The sequence below is a fragment of the Astatotilapia calliptera genome, chromosome 13, assembly GCF_964374335.1.
Source record: "Astatotilapia calliptera chromosome 13, fAstCal68.1, whole genome shotgun sequence".
Classification (NCBI taxonomy): domain Eukaryota; kingdom Metazoa; phylum Chordata; class Actinopteri; order Cichliformes; family Cichlidae; genus Astatotilapia; species Astatotilapia calliptera.
In genome coordinates, this window is record NC_137434.1 from 4,437,669 (window position 1) to 4,455,472 (window position 17,804).

At 39.2% G+C, this 17,804-nt stretch overlaps 1 protein-coding gene and 1 long non-coding RNA gene across 10 annotated transcripts in view; one reads left to right on the forward strand and one right to left on the reverse strand.

Moving 5' to 3' along the window:
- The window catches only part of rims1a (regulating synaptic membrane exocytosis 1a), a 117,756-nt gene that overhangs the window by 25,165 nt on the left and 74,787 nt on the right, over nucleotides 1-17,804 (reverse strand). For 4 of the 9 annotated variants that reach the window (XM_080288029.1, XM_026190751.2, XM_080288028.1 and 1 more), the window contains exons 7-13: nucleotides 13,473-13,513; nucleotides 12,025-12,138; nucleotides 11,795-11,894; nucleotides 6,301-6,424; nucleotides 3,033-3,079; nucleotides 684-796; nucleotides 460-590 (exon numbers count right to left, since the gene is read on the reverse strand). In XM_080288029.1, the coding sequence (XP_080144155.1) occupies nucleotides 460-590; nucleotides 684-796; nucleotides 3,033-3,079; nucleotides 6,301-6,424; nucleotides 11,795-11,894; nucleotides 12,025-12,138; nucleotides 13,473-13,513 (670 nt within the window). Of the gene's footprint in view, nucleotides 1-459; nucleotides 591-683; nucleotides 800-3,032; nucleotides 3,080-5,393; nucleotides 5,412-6,300; nucleotides 6,425-11,794; nucleotides 11,895-12,024; nucleotides 12,139-13,472; nucleotides 13,514-17,804 lie in introns of all 9 variants that reach the window. The other 5 variants (XM_080288030.1, XM_026190745.2, XM_080288031.1 and 2 more) reach the window with 3 other exon arrangements.
- Nucleotides 15,363-15,959, forward strand: LOC145419710 (uncharacterized). Its single transcript, XR_013901041.1, has 2 exons — nucleotides 15,363-15,702; nucleotides 15,792-15,959. It is a non-coding gene; the product is annotated as an uncharacterized LOC145419710 (long non-coding RNA).

The window sequence follows — 17,804 nt, forward strand, 5'->3', positions numbered from 1 at the left end:
TCTTTAAATATAAACGAGATGCTAAACTCACAGTAGAGTGTCTTTTCCCAAAAAAACCCTCTTCGATTGCGTTGTATAACATGATTACTGAAGATGTATTTTATCCATGTGAGGTCAAAGTCATCATCTGCGATCACCCTAACCCTGACTATACTATCAGAACATGAAATTTTTGTTCTTTTTACAAACTGTTCTTCCAAGTCTAAGGGACGAAACAATACTCATTCAATATCAAAAACTTGTGCATATTGTATTATATAAGTATATTCAATGCCAAACTCCAGTGTTTTACATTAAAAGTCACGTGCATGATTTGTGCAGTTTGCATAAAAGAATCGTGTCCTAGCCTTCGTGTCACAAGGTTTTTTTGCAGCTCTTTTGTAAATGGCCATAATTTTCATGCCAAATGAGGGCTAGGCATTGTGACTGTTCAGAGTGCCTGTGTCAGGGTTGGCATACCTGCGGTCAGGGAGGAAGTACATTTTGACATAAGGGCTCCTGGGCCGCCCATCAGGCCGAAGAGAAAGCTCCACAGCCTGCAGCACGTTCACTATGAGCTGGTGACCCACTTTATCGTACCACAGCTTCACCTGGATGAGAAGCAAACAAAAACAAATCCGATGCCATGTCTTCACATTTAGCAAACTTGAAAGGTCCTCCACAGTTCAAGTGCCCACACTCACTGAGAGTCGCCCTGGCATTAACTGCGGAGCATCTCGGAGCATCCCGGGACTGGAGGGAGACAGGACATTTAAGGATGGTCTCTCCATCTTCTGGGACTCAAAAGAACTGGAACCTGCTATGAAGGCAGGGAAAGCAATATGTTTGAAATCCCGAGCAGGAAATGCCAGCTGTCTTTCAGAAGGGAGTCAGACTGAAAACATAATCTGCTCCAAAACCAAAGGTGCGTTCGTTACTGAAACTCCAGACTCCTCAGAAAAGTTCACACAGAAACAGTTTAAAGTATAAGTCAGCTAACCTGTCAGGATGACAAATCACCACGCTTCTGTCCTAGTTAGAGTCCAGCAGGCTTCAGTGTGACTTGGGTCACGAAAGCCTTATATTCAATTACATGATCAAAAGTCATCTAACTAACTGCCTACCAGGAAACTGATCTTCTCCCGCTAACATTCATCACAGATGTCAGACATCAGTTAGTTTCAGGAAAAAAAGAGTTGTCTAATTAGTCACTCAACGCAATATTAGAGGACATTATCAGCCACATGTTCAGAAAGGGAACAGAAAACTTCTAGTACTCATCAATCTCCACGTGTTTGAAGGGAACTGATTATGCTCATTTCAAACATGAGATTTTTATTCTTAGACTCTATTAGCAGGGGTGCACATAAGTGGTCCACAGGTGCGCATTAGCTGTCAAACTAAAAGACGCGCACCAGAAAAGAAGTTGCAATGTGCGTTTGCATACATAAGATTTTCTGGAGGAGAACAGACATTTGTTTAGAACTCTTAAAGATGTCGAAGAAGCTCCTTTAAGCAATTACTTTGGTGTTCCTCTACCTCCAAAGAAATGTCAGAAGGAGTCCGAACCGCAAAAGAAGCGCGTATTCTCTGAAAAGTGGTTGCAGGAGGTGAGCTGGCTTCAAACAAATGATGAAGGCACAGAGATGTGGTGCAGAATATGCCATGAAAATCCCACTCTAGCGGACAAAAACACTGCCTTTTATATGTACGCAAACACGTGTTGCAACTTCTTATCTATTTTGACAGCGAATGCGCACCTGCAGACCACTTATGCACACCCCTGTCTATTAGAATACCTTTGCATGATTTATTATTTGAAAAAAATCCTCATTTATGTCATATTGGGCTTTCTGGGCACCCTTTCATCATCGTTTGTCTTAGCCAGAGCCGTTTGGCTTAGATGATCATATTAGGACTATCTGCTCTTAGTGATGTCACACAGAGCCACAGATAGAAAAAAAACCTGTAAAGCAGTCTGAATCCTGAGCTCTGCAATCAATTATAGATAAATTAACATCATTATTTGATACTCTGGCTATGTTTAAGATGAGTGTCTGTTTTAAAGAAACCACTCAACATTTTAAGGGCATATATTTATCTTTCTTGCTGGGAGTTAGATGAGAATATAAATACCAGGAAGAAATCAGTTTAATTTAGCATAAGAAACGAGGCAGGAAAATTTCACCAATGAATGAGCTCTTAATTTAAACAACTCCAAAACAGACATAACTGGCAGAGCCACTAGTGGATGTCATCTATTTAAAAAAGTATAATTTATCTATTAATTAGAAAAGAATAGGATGAAAAAAAAAGCACATAGTGTACAAACAGCAAGGCAACGCAACTAATAGTCTTTATACCTCACCTTTACAACTCTACTAAAATACAGAAGGGAATATTTTTTTAACCTGTGCCGTACATTTGTCTGACAGTACTGTAAGTTCACAGTATTATTATGACGACTTTTGCGCATAAAAAGCTACTTTCAGGTGCCCATTTGTCACAAAGGGTCACCACAGTGGGAAGCTGTGCATGTTTTGATATAGCAGAATTTTACACTGGATGCTCTTCGTGACACAACCCCAAAGGGATCTGCTAGAATCAAACCAATGACCTTTTGGTTGCCAAGTAAATTTGTAAACCATTACGCTATTGAAAGGACATTTATGACATTTTTAATTAAGTGAATTTACTCAATATTTTTTCCACTAATGAAAACCACAAATTTTATTTTTTTACATTTTTGTGAACAGTTGAATAGTGTTTTTTAAAAACCTTTGAGGTAGTTCTTTCAGTTTTTCTTGACTCATTCACACAAGACCTAATTCATAGAAAGGAAGAAAATATTTCAAAATTTTGGACTATTCCTTTAAGTTTATATGACATAATATGACATCCATAACATAAAGTATATAATAGTACATCAACAAACGTATTTTTTGCTATAATTCATATCATACAAATGAAATCAGCTAGATATACAGATATACGACATACATAGGTGACAAACAAGCACAGAGCAGTCTCAACATGTCAGAGGAGATACCTACTAGATTCTAATGGAGGGTGGGACGTGTCGGGGATTCTTGGGATATCACTGAAAGAGAAACCGCAAAAACACATGAGTCACAGTTGTACTGGCACTGAAGTCAGACTAAGAATGTTAGATGTAAAAGTGACACACAGGCGTACATGCATATTCAGACAGTAGTTACCACGCAGGGAGAAAGCAGCACTGTAAACAAAGGTTATTTGGATGTTGAGATTAAAGGATCATGTGGTTAAAAAAATGGAGAAGCAAAGGGAGATGTGAGTAGAGCAAAGCTCTTCCCGTGACTGCAGTGTTTCCCAGACTCACTCAGTTCTGTTCGACCAATCACAACTGGAAATTATAATGGGTGAAAACCATTAGCTCATTAGCGTCTATCCACACCGCCATCTTTTCTTATCCATCACCACAACCCATGGGAAACACCAGAATCCACTGCACCAGCTCAATGTAATGTAAAGGAAAAGAAATGGTAATCTGTGTAACACTTATCAGTGTAATTTTCTTTTTCAGTTGAAATTTAAAGTGTGCTAATCTTGGACTCACATCAGGCATGTGATGGTTTTACACATGAAGTGGCAGTGTTTTAGAGTTTTACTTACCAAACAAACCATTATTCAACAATCAAATCCCTAAAAAACATTCTTTTTGAGAGAAATATGGATACCACTCAAAGAGCTAGTGTCTGGACTTAAAGCTAACTAAGATAAACTAGCATAAAGTCTGGAAATAGCTAGGCTAGTCATCTCCTACCTTCAACTTTTTACTTAATGTATAACTGTCAGACTGAAATTTTCTTATTTCTGCTTCAAGTTGAAAGAAAACTGCTTCATTTAGTAAAATTTTTACTTGTAAATTCAAATATTAAACTGATAAGTGTTTCATGGATCATAGGTTGCCTTGAAACACATTCCAAAATCAAAAATAGGAAACATGTATATGGAAAAAAAAATATTGCTTGCTTTATGAAACCCAACTTCAGTAATTCAGAAATAAGGTACCAGGGATACTGTGTGCTGGATTTTACTAATAGACTGTATATAAAAGACAGACGTAGCCATCACACCATCCAGTTTTTAAGTGATGACGTGATGAATCCTGCTTCCAGGCCCAAACTACTGCGTTTAATAAGGCTGTTGTGTATTTAACATGTTTTAATGCTTTGTATCTTGTTGTATTAATCTCAACAAGCCTCCCAAAACAGTCAGTGATCACTGTTGGCCTCTCTCGGTTTTTATTACTGCTATTCATTTTAAAGCTCAGTTTTTAAAACTATAGCTAAGCCCATGCAGCAGTATATTAATGACTAACCTCTTGTTGTGGATCCTGGCATGCGATTGTATTTGTTCGTAACCATCGGGAACCCTCACGTTAACTTTTATCGAGTGCAAAAATATTTAGTGTTCATCCTCCAGCTTCACTGTTTTAATTATGCTAACATAGCTGTGTTGCTAGCGATCACGTAGCACATCATTATACACCAGCTAGCCAAGCTTCAGTAACCCTACAAACTTTGTTAAATTTCATAAATTCGGTTTTCATGGATGCCTGAATGTAAACTTAATTGTTACACCTGGTAGAGCAGCCACACTGATCATTTTATTACAGATGAAAGAGTTTAGACAGTTTTTAACTCTCAGTGACGCTGCAGTGATCGTGTGACTTAGGGACCTGCAGCGGAGTTTAGGCCCAGGCACGGCTAATGACGTCAGACTTAAAGACCAGATTGGCCAGTGCTTTGAAAAATCCTGTTCTTCCAAGTCCTGAGGATTGTTTAATGTTGCCATCTTCAGTTTTTAAAAACAGAAGTTGCAGCTGCGTAGTCATTCTAACTTGTCAATCACAAGACAGGCTGTTTATCTGACATGCCATTCTTATCGTCCTTTTTTGACTCCTAGTGGGACCAAAATTGAACAAAAAACCAATCATGTTGCATTCTATAACAACTGACACTAGTCGTCCTCTTGTGGCCATTTAAAAAAAATGCAAGTTTACTTGCTTGCTGTGACCATCTTTTATATACAGTCTATGAATTTACTCGAGGGTAAGACTTAATCAGGAGTTTAAAAAATAGGAATTCCAGATGCTGCACAAACAGCTTAAAAGCTTGCGAAAACACTGATACATTGATGGATGTTTTCCGCTGGCCATTTTGCATCCCAACAGGTAAACTTGTAGTTTAATTTAGCACACAGTGCAGCTACTTTCATAAAACCGTATAGTGACATCAATTAGATTTCTCACTTAACAGTATTACAGTTAGTTCCTTTAGGGATGCAAAATGGCACCAGCAAAACCAAAATAGTTTCCATAAGCGTGGCAGAATTAAAAGGTCCTAAAAAAAAAAAAAAAGATTACTTACTGATATTTTCTATACACCCTTCGTGAGTGTTTGGAGAGAAATTCATATATTCAACTTTTTTTTCCATCAATAAGCAGAAAAGTAAAATTTGAGAGCTGCACCAGTGGGCACTTTACTTTTAAAATAACCCACTGGATTGACCTTATTACACACAACAGCAAAACGTATTCAAAATACCTGAAACCAGCTTGCACCCTGGTTTGTGTGACGTTTTTGAAATGACAGCTCTTGAACAATAATAGAAAATGAGAGGGTGACACCTCAAACTCCCTCTCTTTGAATTAAATTTTTCCAAAGCTTTGCTAATGTTAGCAATGTAAGAGTTAGCAAGTCTGCTAAATATAAGGCAAAGTTAGTGTACCTGAAAGCATCCAATTCAAAGTATCTCGAGAAAAATGAACTTTTTTTTGTTTACTGATGACTTTTGATACTAATGATTTGAAATGATACACTTAGAGTTAAAAATAAATTTTACTCAGGGCGTCTACTGTCTTCAGAAGTATGTTCATGACTGTGCTTGTTGAGCTTTGCAATCCATCGACTAAAAACTTCACATTCAGCTTCTCCTGTCTTTAATGGAGCTTACAGACAGTTTTATTTGGTCAATAATAATTCAGCTTTTACCATCCGACAAATAAAAGCAAGTGCTTTTTTAAAGGGGACATATGAGACATGGCTATCTCCCAGTCCAAAACTTGGCAGCTGCAGGCAATGGCCAGTTGTTTTTAATACGTTGAATGCAGCTGTGCATCATAACCTCCTGCTTTGTCTGAGGTCAACTCTGAGTCCAAATAAATGTTGCCTAATTAAATAAGGGTTTCAATTTACAAATAGACTAGTAACTGACAAACCAGGTAAAAACATATGACTCTGACAGTATACTGGACGTGTTTCATGCCTGACTTACCCAATAGGCCTGGATACCACCAACTCCACTTGAGGGTCAGCTTGAGACTCCAAGATGATGTTGTAAACCTCCTTCATAGTTGCTCCCGGTAACAGCTTCCCGTTCCACTGCAAAACCTCGTCACCTGAAATCAGATGTCCACATTGTCATAACTAGCTCAAAAGCCATGTCAAAGTAATGGCTGTTGACAGGATTAAAACAAATAAAGTTTTTATTTGAAATTAACAAAACTAAATAAAGTTATCAAAGGACAAAAAAACATGACATATGTCAGTAAATGAGTCAGGATCATTGGCATGTTTGAACATGTGCTAATGTAGTAAGTGAAACATTGTTTGGGAAAAGAAGAGCACAAAAGTCTGCAGCAATAATAGCTTAGGTGCAAAGTTATTCTTCCCCCTGAGGTAACAAGTGGAGCATGCGTTTATACAGGGGAACACTGGACCTAGGTGTTCCCAATTCATCATCACCCAACCACACCCCACTGGACACCTGCAACACAAAACACAAAGACAAATACAACCTCCCAGCCCACGAGCCAAAAGAGACAGTGTCGTCAACTGGCACCACCACAGCCTACATACTACCTTAACCTTAGCAGCATGATCCCACATAAGAACATCTGTCAATACGTGTGACCATGGCCACTTCCACATTTTTAGATCTCTTGATTAGCATACACTAGAACTACAAGTTCAGAGACCACGCATCGTATACCACAAATATATAGCATGTGCCTTCCTCAGACTGGTAAGGGAAGTGACATCTTCCAGTAAAAGTTCCAGCAGAAACTATGGTAATATCCGACCATGCCTAAGAATGACATCAGCTCTTTTTTTTTCTTTTGTTCTCTGGCCAGCGCCTTCCCTTGGCACTCCTCGTTGTGACCACAGCTGACACCGGCCAACAACATGCTCGTTGTAGATTACTAATGGATAGCAAATTCACATTTAGCCAAGTCAGTGTTCAGTCGGACTGCAGACACTGTAGAGCTGGGCGATATATCGAGTTTTTAAAAAAATATCGATATATTTTTATACGAGATATAAGATGTGACAATATCCTTTATATCGATATAGTCTATGTTACGTATAATTATACTTGTGGAGCCGCAAGTTTGCCTCTCTTTCGTCCACTTTCGTCTTTACGCAACGTTACTCGGCCTCGCCTCTCCTTCACTGAACACAACTCCCCCTCCTCCCCCATCGCTTCACCTGCAGGAAGCGACAAGATGGACACGGCAAATCTCCATTAACGAGTTACTGCGCATCGCCCCGTGCGTGGGGCTGGACGGCGTCAATGTGTTAGCTAGCTAACCACGCTAACGAGCTAACCACGCTAACGCCATGCAGCCTAGAGGTGCTGCACGGACTAAAATCCTTTCATTTTCTCAAAAGTTGACAGCGCGCCTTATGTATGAATTCTGGTTGTGCTTGATGGCCGCGAACCGATTTTATGTGGAACATGGCGCTCAGCAATCTGTCAAAAAATGTTTTAGTACGACTTTGGTAAGCTACGGAGCTGCACCGCTTGATGGATTGTCGGAGCATTACGGCTGAGCCTCGCGGAGTGATACGTACTGTGCTTCAACGTAATATTACCCTACTGTGTATAAGGACCATAAATGGCACCTGTTGAGAGACGTGGTTGCGAAGCGGATTTCAAACTCCAGGCTGTCAGTCACGCAGTACAAGTTGGGAACAGAGCAGCTGTGAAATCTGTCTTTGTTATAGTGCTCGTCTTTTAGTTTACATTTTGACTGCACAATTGTGAGCTTTTTGTTATGCACAAAAACAACATTGTTTTCTTTTATTTATGGAGCATTATTATTTAATAAATGCTCATAATTTATTTTTGAGTAAATTTGATGTACATCTGCTCTATGTTAATAAAAGTGCCTGTGTGACATCTGGGACACAGCTGTGACTAAGAACTCTCTTCTTGTTCTTACTTTATGGCTTTAAAAAAAATATATCGAGATATATATCTTATATCGCCATCCAGCTAAAAAATATCGAGATATGAATTTTGGGTCATATCGCCCAGCCCTAGCAGACAGACATTTAAATAAGGAACAAATACACAACATATGAATGCCACAAATGTCATTCTATACAACCACATCATCCAGACAGACAGTGTAGCATTCCAGATTTTTAATCAATAGGACCATTATCACTCGAACAGATAAACTTTACTCATAAACTTTGCAGATCAAACTTGGTCAATACAGTCATCCAATCATGGAAGTGGAAATGCAACAGGCTTAGTGATACTGACCTTGCCAAGAGTCTAAACAAAACCTGAGAGTGTTGTCACATAATGGGACAAGAAAACAAGGGAGCTAGAAGCTAGCCAGCTAGAAGATGATGGGTCGATGATGTTGTTTTAAAGTATGAACCTGACTTCTGCATCCAAGTACTTACACTTGTCAGCTGACACCTAGTAAAAGTGCTGCTTAATGGGGAATATCAATAATCATATGAATCATCAAATGAATTTGGTGAGTTTGTGAACGTGTGTCAGCAAATAAACGTTTGGAATTTTTCCAGCTCGTCACACAGAAACTCTTTTAGGTGAACTAACAAATTATTCACATTTATGAGAGTTTTGGTGCTTTAAACCAACCACATGCCTAATTCCCAGTACCAACTTTTTCCCTTTCTGTTACTACTAGTGACTGGGTAACCACAAAAGGGTGGTTTCAACAGACAGAGCTGTCTTTTCTTAAGCAACTCTGGTGTAGAAATTAAACAACTCTTTCGTGAGATCTGCTTCACCACTGTGGAAGGACCTGGCCTGAAAGAAGCATCCAACAACAGGCAGCACTTGATCATCAGGACTGAACTGGCACCACTCAGCCTGCTTCGTAAATGAGCTTCATCATTCCTTGCGATGCAGCCAACTTCTATTTTGCCAGCTACCTTCGAATGTATAAACTATGCTGGAAGTCATTCACATAGTCAGTTTAGTTTTTTGGAACATTGTCATCCTTAACCCTCAACAAACCCTCAGCACCGTATACAGAACAGGCAAACACCATGTCACTGGGGCTAAAGCCAGTTGTCACTTGTGAAACTTCTCTGGCTGTCAACATGAAGCATTGAAAAACCCTTCTACCAAAATCTGCCTAAGAACAGTGACTTTAGCATCTGATGAAAATGCTCCAACAACCCTGACTTTGACCTGTCCAGGGTGTACCCTTCCTCTCGCCCTAAGACAGCTGTGATAGGCTGACCCTGACCCTAACAAGGATAAGCACAAGAGAATGGATGGACGGGCCCTGACTTTGTGCTGATAGGCTGATGACTGGAAGTGCTGCACCTGAACTTGTTTTAACAACTGGGCAAACTTGGAAGGTAAAAATTAGAAGCCTGATCATTTTTGCATCACTTTAGGGATTTCAAAGATAGAAATAAATTGTCGCTTTCACTACAGACCTGGTTGTTACCAGTTGTTAAGGATATGCAACTGGGTGATATGACATATGACAATAAAAAGATATTTTAGCTCCAACTTGGAAGGAAGCAAAGGACCCACAAGTTAAGGAGCATATGCTCAAAAGGTTCTTCTGAAAAGGATATTGGGTATTCTGTCATGAAAATAAAACCATCCGGTGTAAACGGTAAATAAGCACCATCACAGGGAAGTTCTTCACATAAGGAACACAAGTGGAGTGTAGCTTGATGTGTTTCAACACAAGGTATCTCAAAAGAAACAGCTAGTCTAGCAGACACATTTACTTGTTTTTTTTCTTCAGAGCTTAACAATATGCCTTCATATGCTCTTTTTCCTGACACAACTTTTTGAAGTGTTCTTCCAAAACAACAAGACTCAAAAACTCTTAAAGAGATTTTATCTCTGAAGCTGCACAACAAATATTATTCAACAAATCAAGCAAAAACTCCAGGTAGTGCCGCTTATAACCTTTCCTATCATTCCTGAACTCCTCACGATAGGAACCATCCCAAAATAGCTGCTTTCACTAACTCAGTGAGTTGACGTTGATGCAAGGAGGTTTAATGATTACATTTGGCTTCCCAGTTACTTGCCATGAGCAGTAAGTTCTAATATATTCCAATATATTCCATAGCCAAGTGACTTGCTCCTAATCACTGCCACACAACTCCCTTCGAGGTTTTACCTCTGAAGATGCATGCCCAAGGCTGATATTATTTAACACATCACATGGAAACTGCAGGTAGGGCTGCTTATTCTCTTTCCTACCATTTCTAAACTGGTCGCGGCAGCCTCAGAAATGGTAGGAAAGCTAGGTAATACTAGCGAGCATCCCTTCTAACTGCATAAACAACACCTAACTAACTCAGGCCTAGTCTTCAAATTGAAAAGGATAGAACAAGGAAATAACTAGCATCTGGCAACAACCTCACACCCATGAAATGCACCCAAGACAAAAAGTTAAACTGCATTCAACCTGACACACAACCTAGCAAGAAACACAACCTAAGGAACAGTGCTGCTATGCCTTACAGGAGAAAAACTCCCATTTAAATTGTTACACATCAACATGTCAACACTTATGTTTCTTTGGTCAGGCAAAACCATGACTGTTCCAAACAACATAAATTTTTCTCACCCTTAATCAATCAGGTGGAAGGACAAACCCGTAAACGCCAGCTAATTGGGAAATTATCAAAGACCAAGGCCCAACTTGTAAAGACTGGTTCAAAACCCATGATAATTAATGGGACGTTACACCATTAGTCAAGTAAATGAATAGAATTGTTCTTTTTGCAAAACTACATAAAGTAACCAAAGGGGAAAAAAATGGTATATGTCAATCAATGAGTCAGTGATAGCATATTTTGTGCTAGTGTGGTGTGCGAAATATTATTTAGGTAGAACAGCTAATTTTGGCTGATCCCCCAAGGAGTTGCCACAATGGGTAGCTTTGCATGTTTGATTTTTTTTTTTTTTTACACTGGATGCCCTTCCTGACACAACCCTCAAAGGGATTTGTGACTAAATCAAACTAGGAACCTTTTGCCTGTTAGCCAAATGTGTAAACCACTACACTAGAAAAGCAAAAAGGTCTGCAGCATATGGAGTTAAGGATCACAGGAACACTAAGCCCAGGTGTTCCCAATCACTGATGACACAACTACACCACACCAAGCACCTGCAACACAAAACAAAAAGATACTAGCTCTTCTAAACACACTAGCGAAAAAGAAAAGACAACCTGCAGCATGCAGCAGCTGAATAGACGAGGTCGTCAGAACGTACAGCGCAACAGTTATGATAAGAACAACTACATTTTCACTTTGTTAGGCAAGATAAGTGTCAGGGTATCAGGTAAAAAAAAGATTTTTCTTATATCATCTATTGCAAGACATACAATAAGACTCTCTATGTGACAAAGCTTATTAAACAATCGTAGTTAGGACATTTCGATGTTTATAAAGACCTTACATTTGACTGATTATTACTTCCCAGCATTTGTGAGAGGCTACTGTGCCAATTTAGTGGATACCTGCTCTCAGATGTCCCACCACATCAGCTAGGCTTCCCTTCTTAACCTTGGTGATGAAGGCTCCTAATCTCCCTGACTCTGTTACTCTGCCTCCCACCACCTGAAGAGAAGCAGACAGCAACAGTTAGTGAGAAATATCTGACAAGTGGACAACACAGGATGGCTCAGTTAGAATTAATAGACAGAAAAATAATTTAAGAAACTGTTTGCATGTCTGTGTGACCTCTGACCTTTAACCCCAGTAAAGCGCCAGCTTCTTTCGGCATGGCAGCAGTTCTCTTGCTGAGGGTGATCCGTCCAATCAGATGGTCTCCCTCCTTGGATGGCTGCCAGGTTACAGGATGCTGCAGCAGGACACAGGAAATGGTAATAAAAATGAGCAAAGTGACACTCAGACACATTCACAAATATGCACACTCACTGGTATTTACTTCATATATACTTTGACAAAACACTTTGAAAACTATCAATAATTTTAACTGATTACAGAGGTAGCTTTAAAAGACATAAGATCTGGCTTTTCAATTCAAATTTTAAGTGCACAAAAGTCTTGTTTCCTAAAAGTTGTTTCTAAGAGAAAAGTGGATACTACTCATAGAGCTAGGGTCTGAATGGTAAGCTTAACCAAGATAATTACCTCCTAGCTTCAACTCAGTACTTACTGTAAAACTGTGAGACTGAAATCAGTTTTTTATTTTCATTTTTAAAAACTTTGATTACCAATTTTCATTCTGGATTCATGTACTACACTGATAAGTGTTTAATGGACAAGGCTTGAAGGCCACTCCAAAATCCAAAACAGGAAGCATACGTTTTGCCTTATTTTTGTAACAGGCTGAATTTCTGTCTATACTGTAGCTGTAAAAGATGCGAGCTCTGATAAACCAGGATTTCTTTTGGATTTTTATCTTACTGACTGGACTTCTACTGGCCACAGTACACAGACTGCATTTAGCTCTGCTCTAAGAAGCCTCGATACAGCAGGACTGACTCATTGCAGTGCAGCTATAAAGATAATGAGTGTAACTCTCCCACAGGTACAAGAAGAAATCATACTACACTTAATGTTTTAATAATTTTAGGTACCATAACAAGAGCTGTAAGCCCATATTGGACTATTTAAAACTTCATAAATTATTTATCACTCTCAGTTAGCTGCCACACAGCCCAGATCAGACAGCTGAGCTGAGTGTATTAATTCAAATAATTCAAAGTCAGTATCTGCCTTTGTAATTATAGCATCATTGTTTTGGCATGGATATGTACCATATATAACATGACCTCTCTAGACTCAGCCCACAATGATTGATTTTAAACCAGGGTTTTTAAGTCAATGGTCACCACCACGGTCTTTAACAACATAAACATACTATCCATGTACTTCACAACAGTAAAGTAACCATAGTCAATAACCATAAGACATCATGTGTTTTACATTAATAGATTCTTCAGAAAAATTGAAAAAACAAACTTTGTGGTAAGACAGGAGGATCAGACTGTAAAGAGACAAACACTCCATTTGGCACTATTTGGTACTCCAGTACATCCACATAAATGTTTACACACTTGGGACTTTAATTAAAATACAACAATAACACCTGAACAACTTCATGCTGATTCTCAAAACTAGCTTTAATGTATGAAAAAATATTAATCAGAAGGAAAAACACTGACTTACATGCCACACAGTGGGGTCATGTGGGTAGCATTCCCAGTCGCCTGCAAGAGAAGAGAGATCAGATCAGCTGGATAGATGTGGAAGTCGCAGAGGAAACAATGACCTCCCTTATATCTCCTTCTTCTTCTTCGCGCACGCACGCGCACACACACACACACACACACACACACACACACACACACACACACACACACACACACACACACACACACACACACACACACACACACACACACCCTGTATACACAGCACATACCAGGAGTCCTCACACACACAGCTCAGCCAAATTTGGGGGCTCTTCAGGAGGTACTTGTTTACAATGGGGAGGCTTAAGTTTATTGAAAGTTCAAGCCTGGGCTGGAATTAGAAATGTATCACCACGGCAGCAGGTGGCCTAAAAAGTTTTCCACTGAGGCAGCGATGACACCAACGGATGGTTAAGCCTTTTAAAACGCTTTAAATCCATCCAAGACACTTCAGAGATTAGGTGTTATTGATCTCCTCCAGGGGTAATGCCACAATGTAAGGCCAAATACAAGCACAAGCGTGTCAATAACAGATATTTTCTCACATTATTTAGATATCGGGCATAGGTTGAGCCAATGAAACAAATATAGATATGTGGTAATAAATTATATGTGTTAATAAATATGTTTTGATAACCACTAAATTGATTCACTTATTAAGTGATAATAATACTAACGATCAGTTTTAAAGCTGCTATACATCATAAAAGTTAATATTGTTAAAGTCTAAATCACAAAATAATTTCCAGAAAGTTCTATTGTCTTTTAACATGGAGCATTTATTGACCGTTCTGACAAAATTATAAAAATTAAATATTATTTGCACATATTTTGCACTTTTTCTACACCCAAAATTTTTTGCAATTTATTGCTTAAAAATGTATCGTGCAATTTACTTTTTTTTCTGGGGAGTCCAACCGGTCGCAGCAGATGAACCACCCTTGCGTGCACCTGGTTCTGCTGGAGGTTTCTTCCTGTTAAAGGGGAGTTTTTCCTTCCCACTGTCGCCAAAGTGCTTGCTCAGAGGGGGTCATGCAATTGTTGGTCTGTCCTCTGTTGTCTTTATATGATTGTAGGTCTATGCCTTAGAAAATGTTGCTATGATTTGGTGCTGTATAATAAAAACTGAAGTGAACTGATGTAGTCTTAAAAACTCTCAAACCCTGTATGTATCAATCATGATACACGAGACATTGAGGGTTAAATGCAAAGATATCGTTATGGAACTTGACAAAAGTGAGCTAAATAAATGCTAAAATTAAAGCTATTTAAATATTCATTCAAGTGCTTTTCAAAAGTATACAGTGCAAGAAACTGAGCACAAAAGTAAGAATAAAGTTATTAAAATGAGTAATTAATGATTAATGTTTTCTTTGTGTCTTTAAAATGTAAATTGCAGAATCACTTAAAACTGAAATGCAAAATGTTATTTCAAATTAATAAACACAGACTTTAAAGGTCATTTTTTGTAAATAAATTTATAAATCTTCCAAAACAAATCTAAGGCATCAACAGGTTTTAGAAAAATAACCGACATAGCTTTATGCCCCCAAAAATCGATATATTTTGTTGAAGAGATATCAGCTGAAATCAAACTAGGCTCAGCCATACTTTTATCTATACCACAAGTAGACGTAGCACGTCAGCGTCACCTTTGTTTACGCAGGCAAGTCATTTACATATTCAGATTTACAGTGGTAGCCTCCTAAGGCAAAACCTCTTTAAGAAAAGGACTAAAAATAAATATCAGGAAAGGCAGCTGGGTTTTTCTTATACTTTGTGGATAATAATTACAAAAGTAACTTTGAACCAAAAATCAGCGAGTGAGTAGGTTAAAAAGGAATTTTATAGCACTTTTTGTCACGGACCCAGTTCCAGGGATTCGGGGTCCGTGAGCAGTGTGGACTACTATTGTAGTTATTATTATTATTATTATTATCATTATTGTGGTTGTTGTTATTATGGTTGTGTCTGCTGTCCTGTTTTTCCGTGTTGGTGTACTGTCAGGTGTTTAGGGGTGTGTGCTTGTGTATGTGAGGGTGCGGTCGTGGCAGGCACTTTTAGGCCTGGTGGGTGTGGCCCTGCCAGCTGACCGGTCCCACCCAGGAATCCACACACACCTGGCGCCGATCAAGCCTCGTCAGAGGAGCTTCAAAACAGTGTGGCTGAGAGCTCCTCGACGCTGGATCGTTGAGTGACTTCCCGTCAGTCTTAAGTGTATTGTGCAAGGTTAGTGCAAGTCTACTGTTAGGTTTTGTACTCACGGCTGCCTTTGGTATACGTGTTTCCTCAGGAGGAATTGTGGCGACCAGGAGGCAGCACACGGAGAGTACACAGGGAACGGAGACAGAGCACGGAGCACGGGATAAAGGAGAAGACACGGAACGGGAGTTGGGATCGCACGGGGGGATTTATTGTTGTTCGGATTGTCACCACTGTAAATAAACACTGTTGCACTGTAGAGTCCTGCATTTTGGGTCCTCCTTTCCCCACATCCCCACGGTCTGCCAGCGAGACCGTGACACTTTTCACAGATAAAAAGCCATAAAGTGCTTCACAATAAAACACAAGAAATAAAAGCATAACATATCATAACAATTTAAAGCCACAGAATAAAACATAGTCTGTATAAACATGGGCTCAGCTGCTTTGTGATGGAGTTAATGGAGGCTATACAACATAAAGACAGTGGAAGAGAATTCCACAACCTCGGTGCCACTGCCTGAAATGCCCAATCTCCTTTTCTATTAATTAATTATTAATTTATTCCTAAGACTGTGTTTAGCTCTAGCTCGTGACGTAGACCAAAATCCAAAGCCTGTACACACGGGCTGCAGGGCAGTGCTGCACTGTGCGCAGGACCTGGACGACACTGTTATGACACAGAGTAAAACAGAGCCGAGCATTCCTAGGAGCCGGGGAAGCTATGAGGTTAATGGCTTGGGACAACTTATAGTGATATTATGTAATCTTAAAGCAAATGCTCAACCCAGTTCTTAGTTTCATAATTTGAGCGTGAACATAGTTTCATGCAGTGGGTGAGCCACATGGCTGCGAGTGTGTATTGTTTTTGTGTTTCGGCACTTTTAATGGCAACAAAGAAAGAGAAAACTCCACTACGGGCTCAGGACACGGTTTTGAACACAACTTGGAATGGGACTTTAACAACAAATAATATTTTTCACGTTTCCTAAAAGAGACAGTGTGAAATAAGCCCTTTAAAAATAAACCTTTACGATCCTAATAATAGAATATTTACAGAAACCCATCAATGTTTCATGGCCTACAAGGAGCCTTTGTGGAGGGTGAATCCACACATAAGGTTTGTCCATGAAATTAACAGGCAAATAGTTACCGTGTGTTAATTTTATGACATTTCTGGTGATTTTACTTTGACTGTGGCTAAAAATTCTTTGCTTATGCAGGAAAAGCCTTGGCCACATGGCCTAAATAAAATGTATTCTCTATAAAGAAGAACCTGCAGTTTGACCAAAACCACGGGAACCGAATTTATCCGGTCACAGCTCAACAAGACTTTGGCATTTTGTTTTTACAGTGTTCTTAAAACCAAACAAAGAGGAGCAAAAGCATTTGGAAGCTGCAAGTGTTACCATGCACAGCTAGCTAGCTTACTATCTCTAATAGAGCATTAATTGGTCCAGGATCAGTATTACAACTCAGCAATTACATTTTCTGAGCATTCAGCTAGCAGGAGTCAGCCAATTCTTTTTAACTATCACTAGCAAACCAACATGAGTAGCCTAAATTTGCCTAAAACAACAAACCTAACTTAATAACATATTTATTATGTTGCATAAATTAATAAAGAAAACACTTGCAATGCTTACCATTTATTCCAGAAGAAAGTTTTACATAACCACAGGCTTTTTTTATTGCGATGCTATAACATCACAACAACGTGATTGGTCAGTTGTAATGCTGATCATGGACAAACATTATTACGAAAATACAAGAACAACACCAACACAGGGATACAGATACACCCTCTAATAGTAAGTTATAATTACTTTTTTACATTTGTAAGGATTAGAGATTGCCTTGCTTTTGAAGAGAGACCCAGATGGCCACTTGAGGACTCGAAACAATAAGTTCAGTTGGAGCAGCCTCTCTCTGTCTCTCGCTAGCAAAGTTGACCCAGACAACAAAGTAAAGCTAGTTTTCGGCTACGAGCCCGACACAGAATCCAATGTATCACTCAGAAGTCCCTTTACTACTGTTCAGAGCTGCGGACCTGTTTTATATACACGCGGAATAGTTTTCTATACGAGATCGCTGCAAAAAGTGC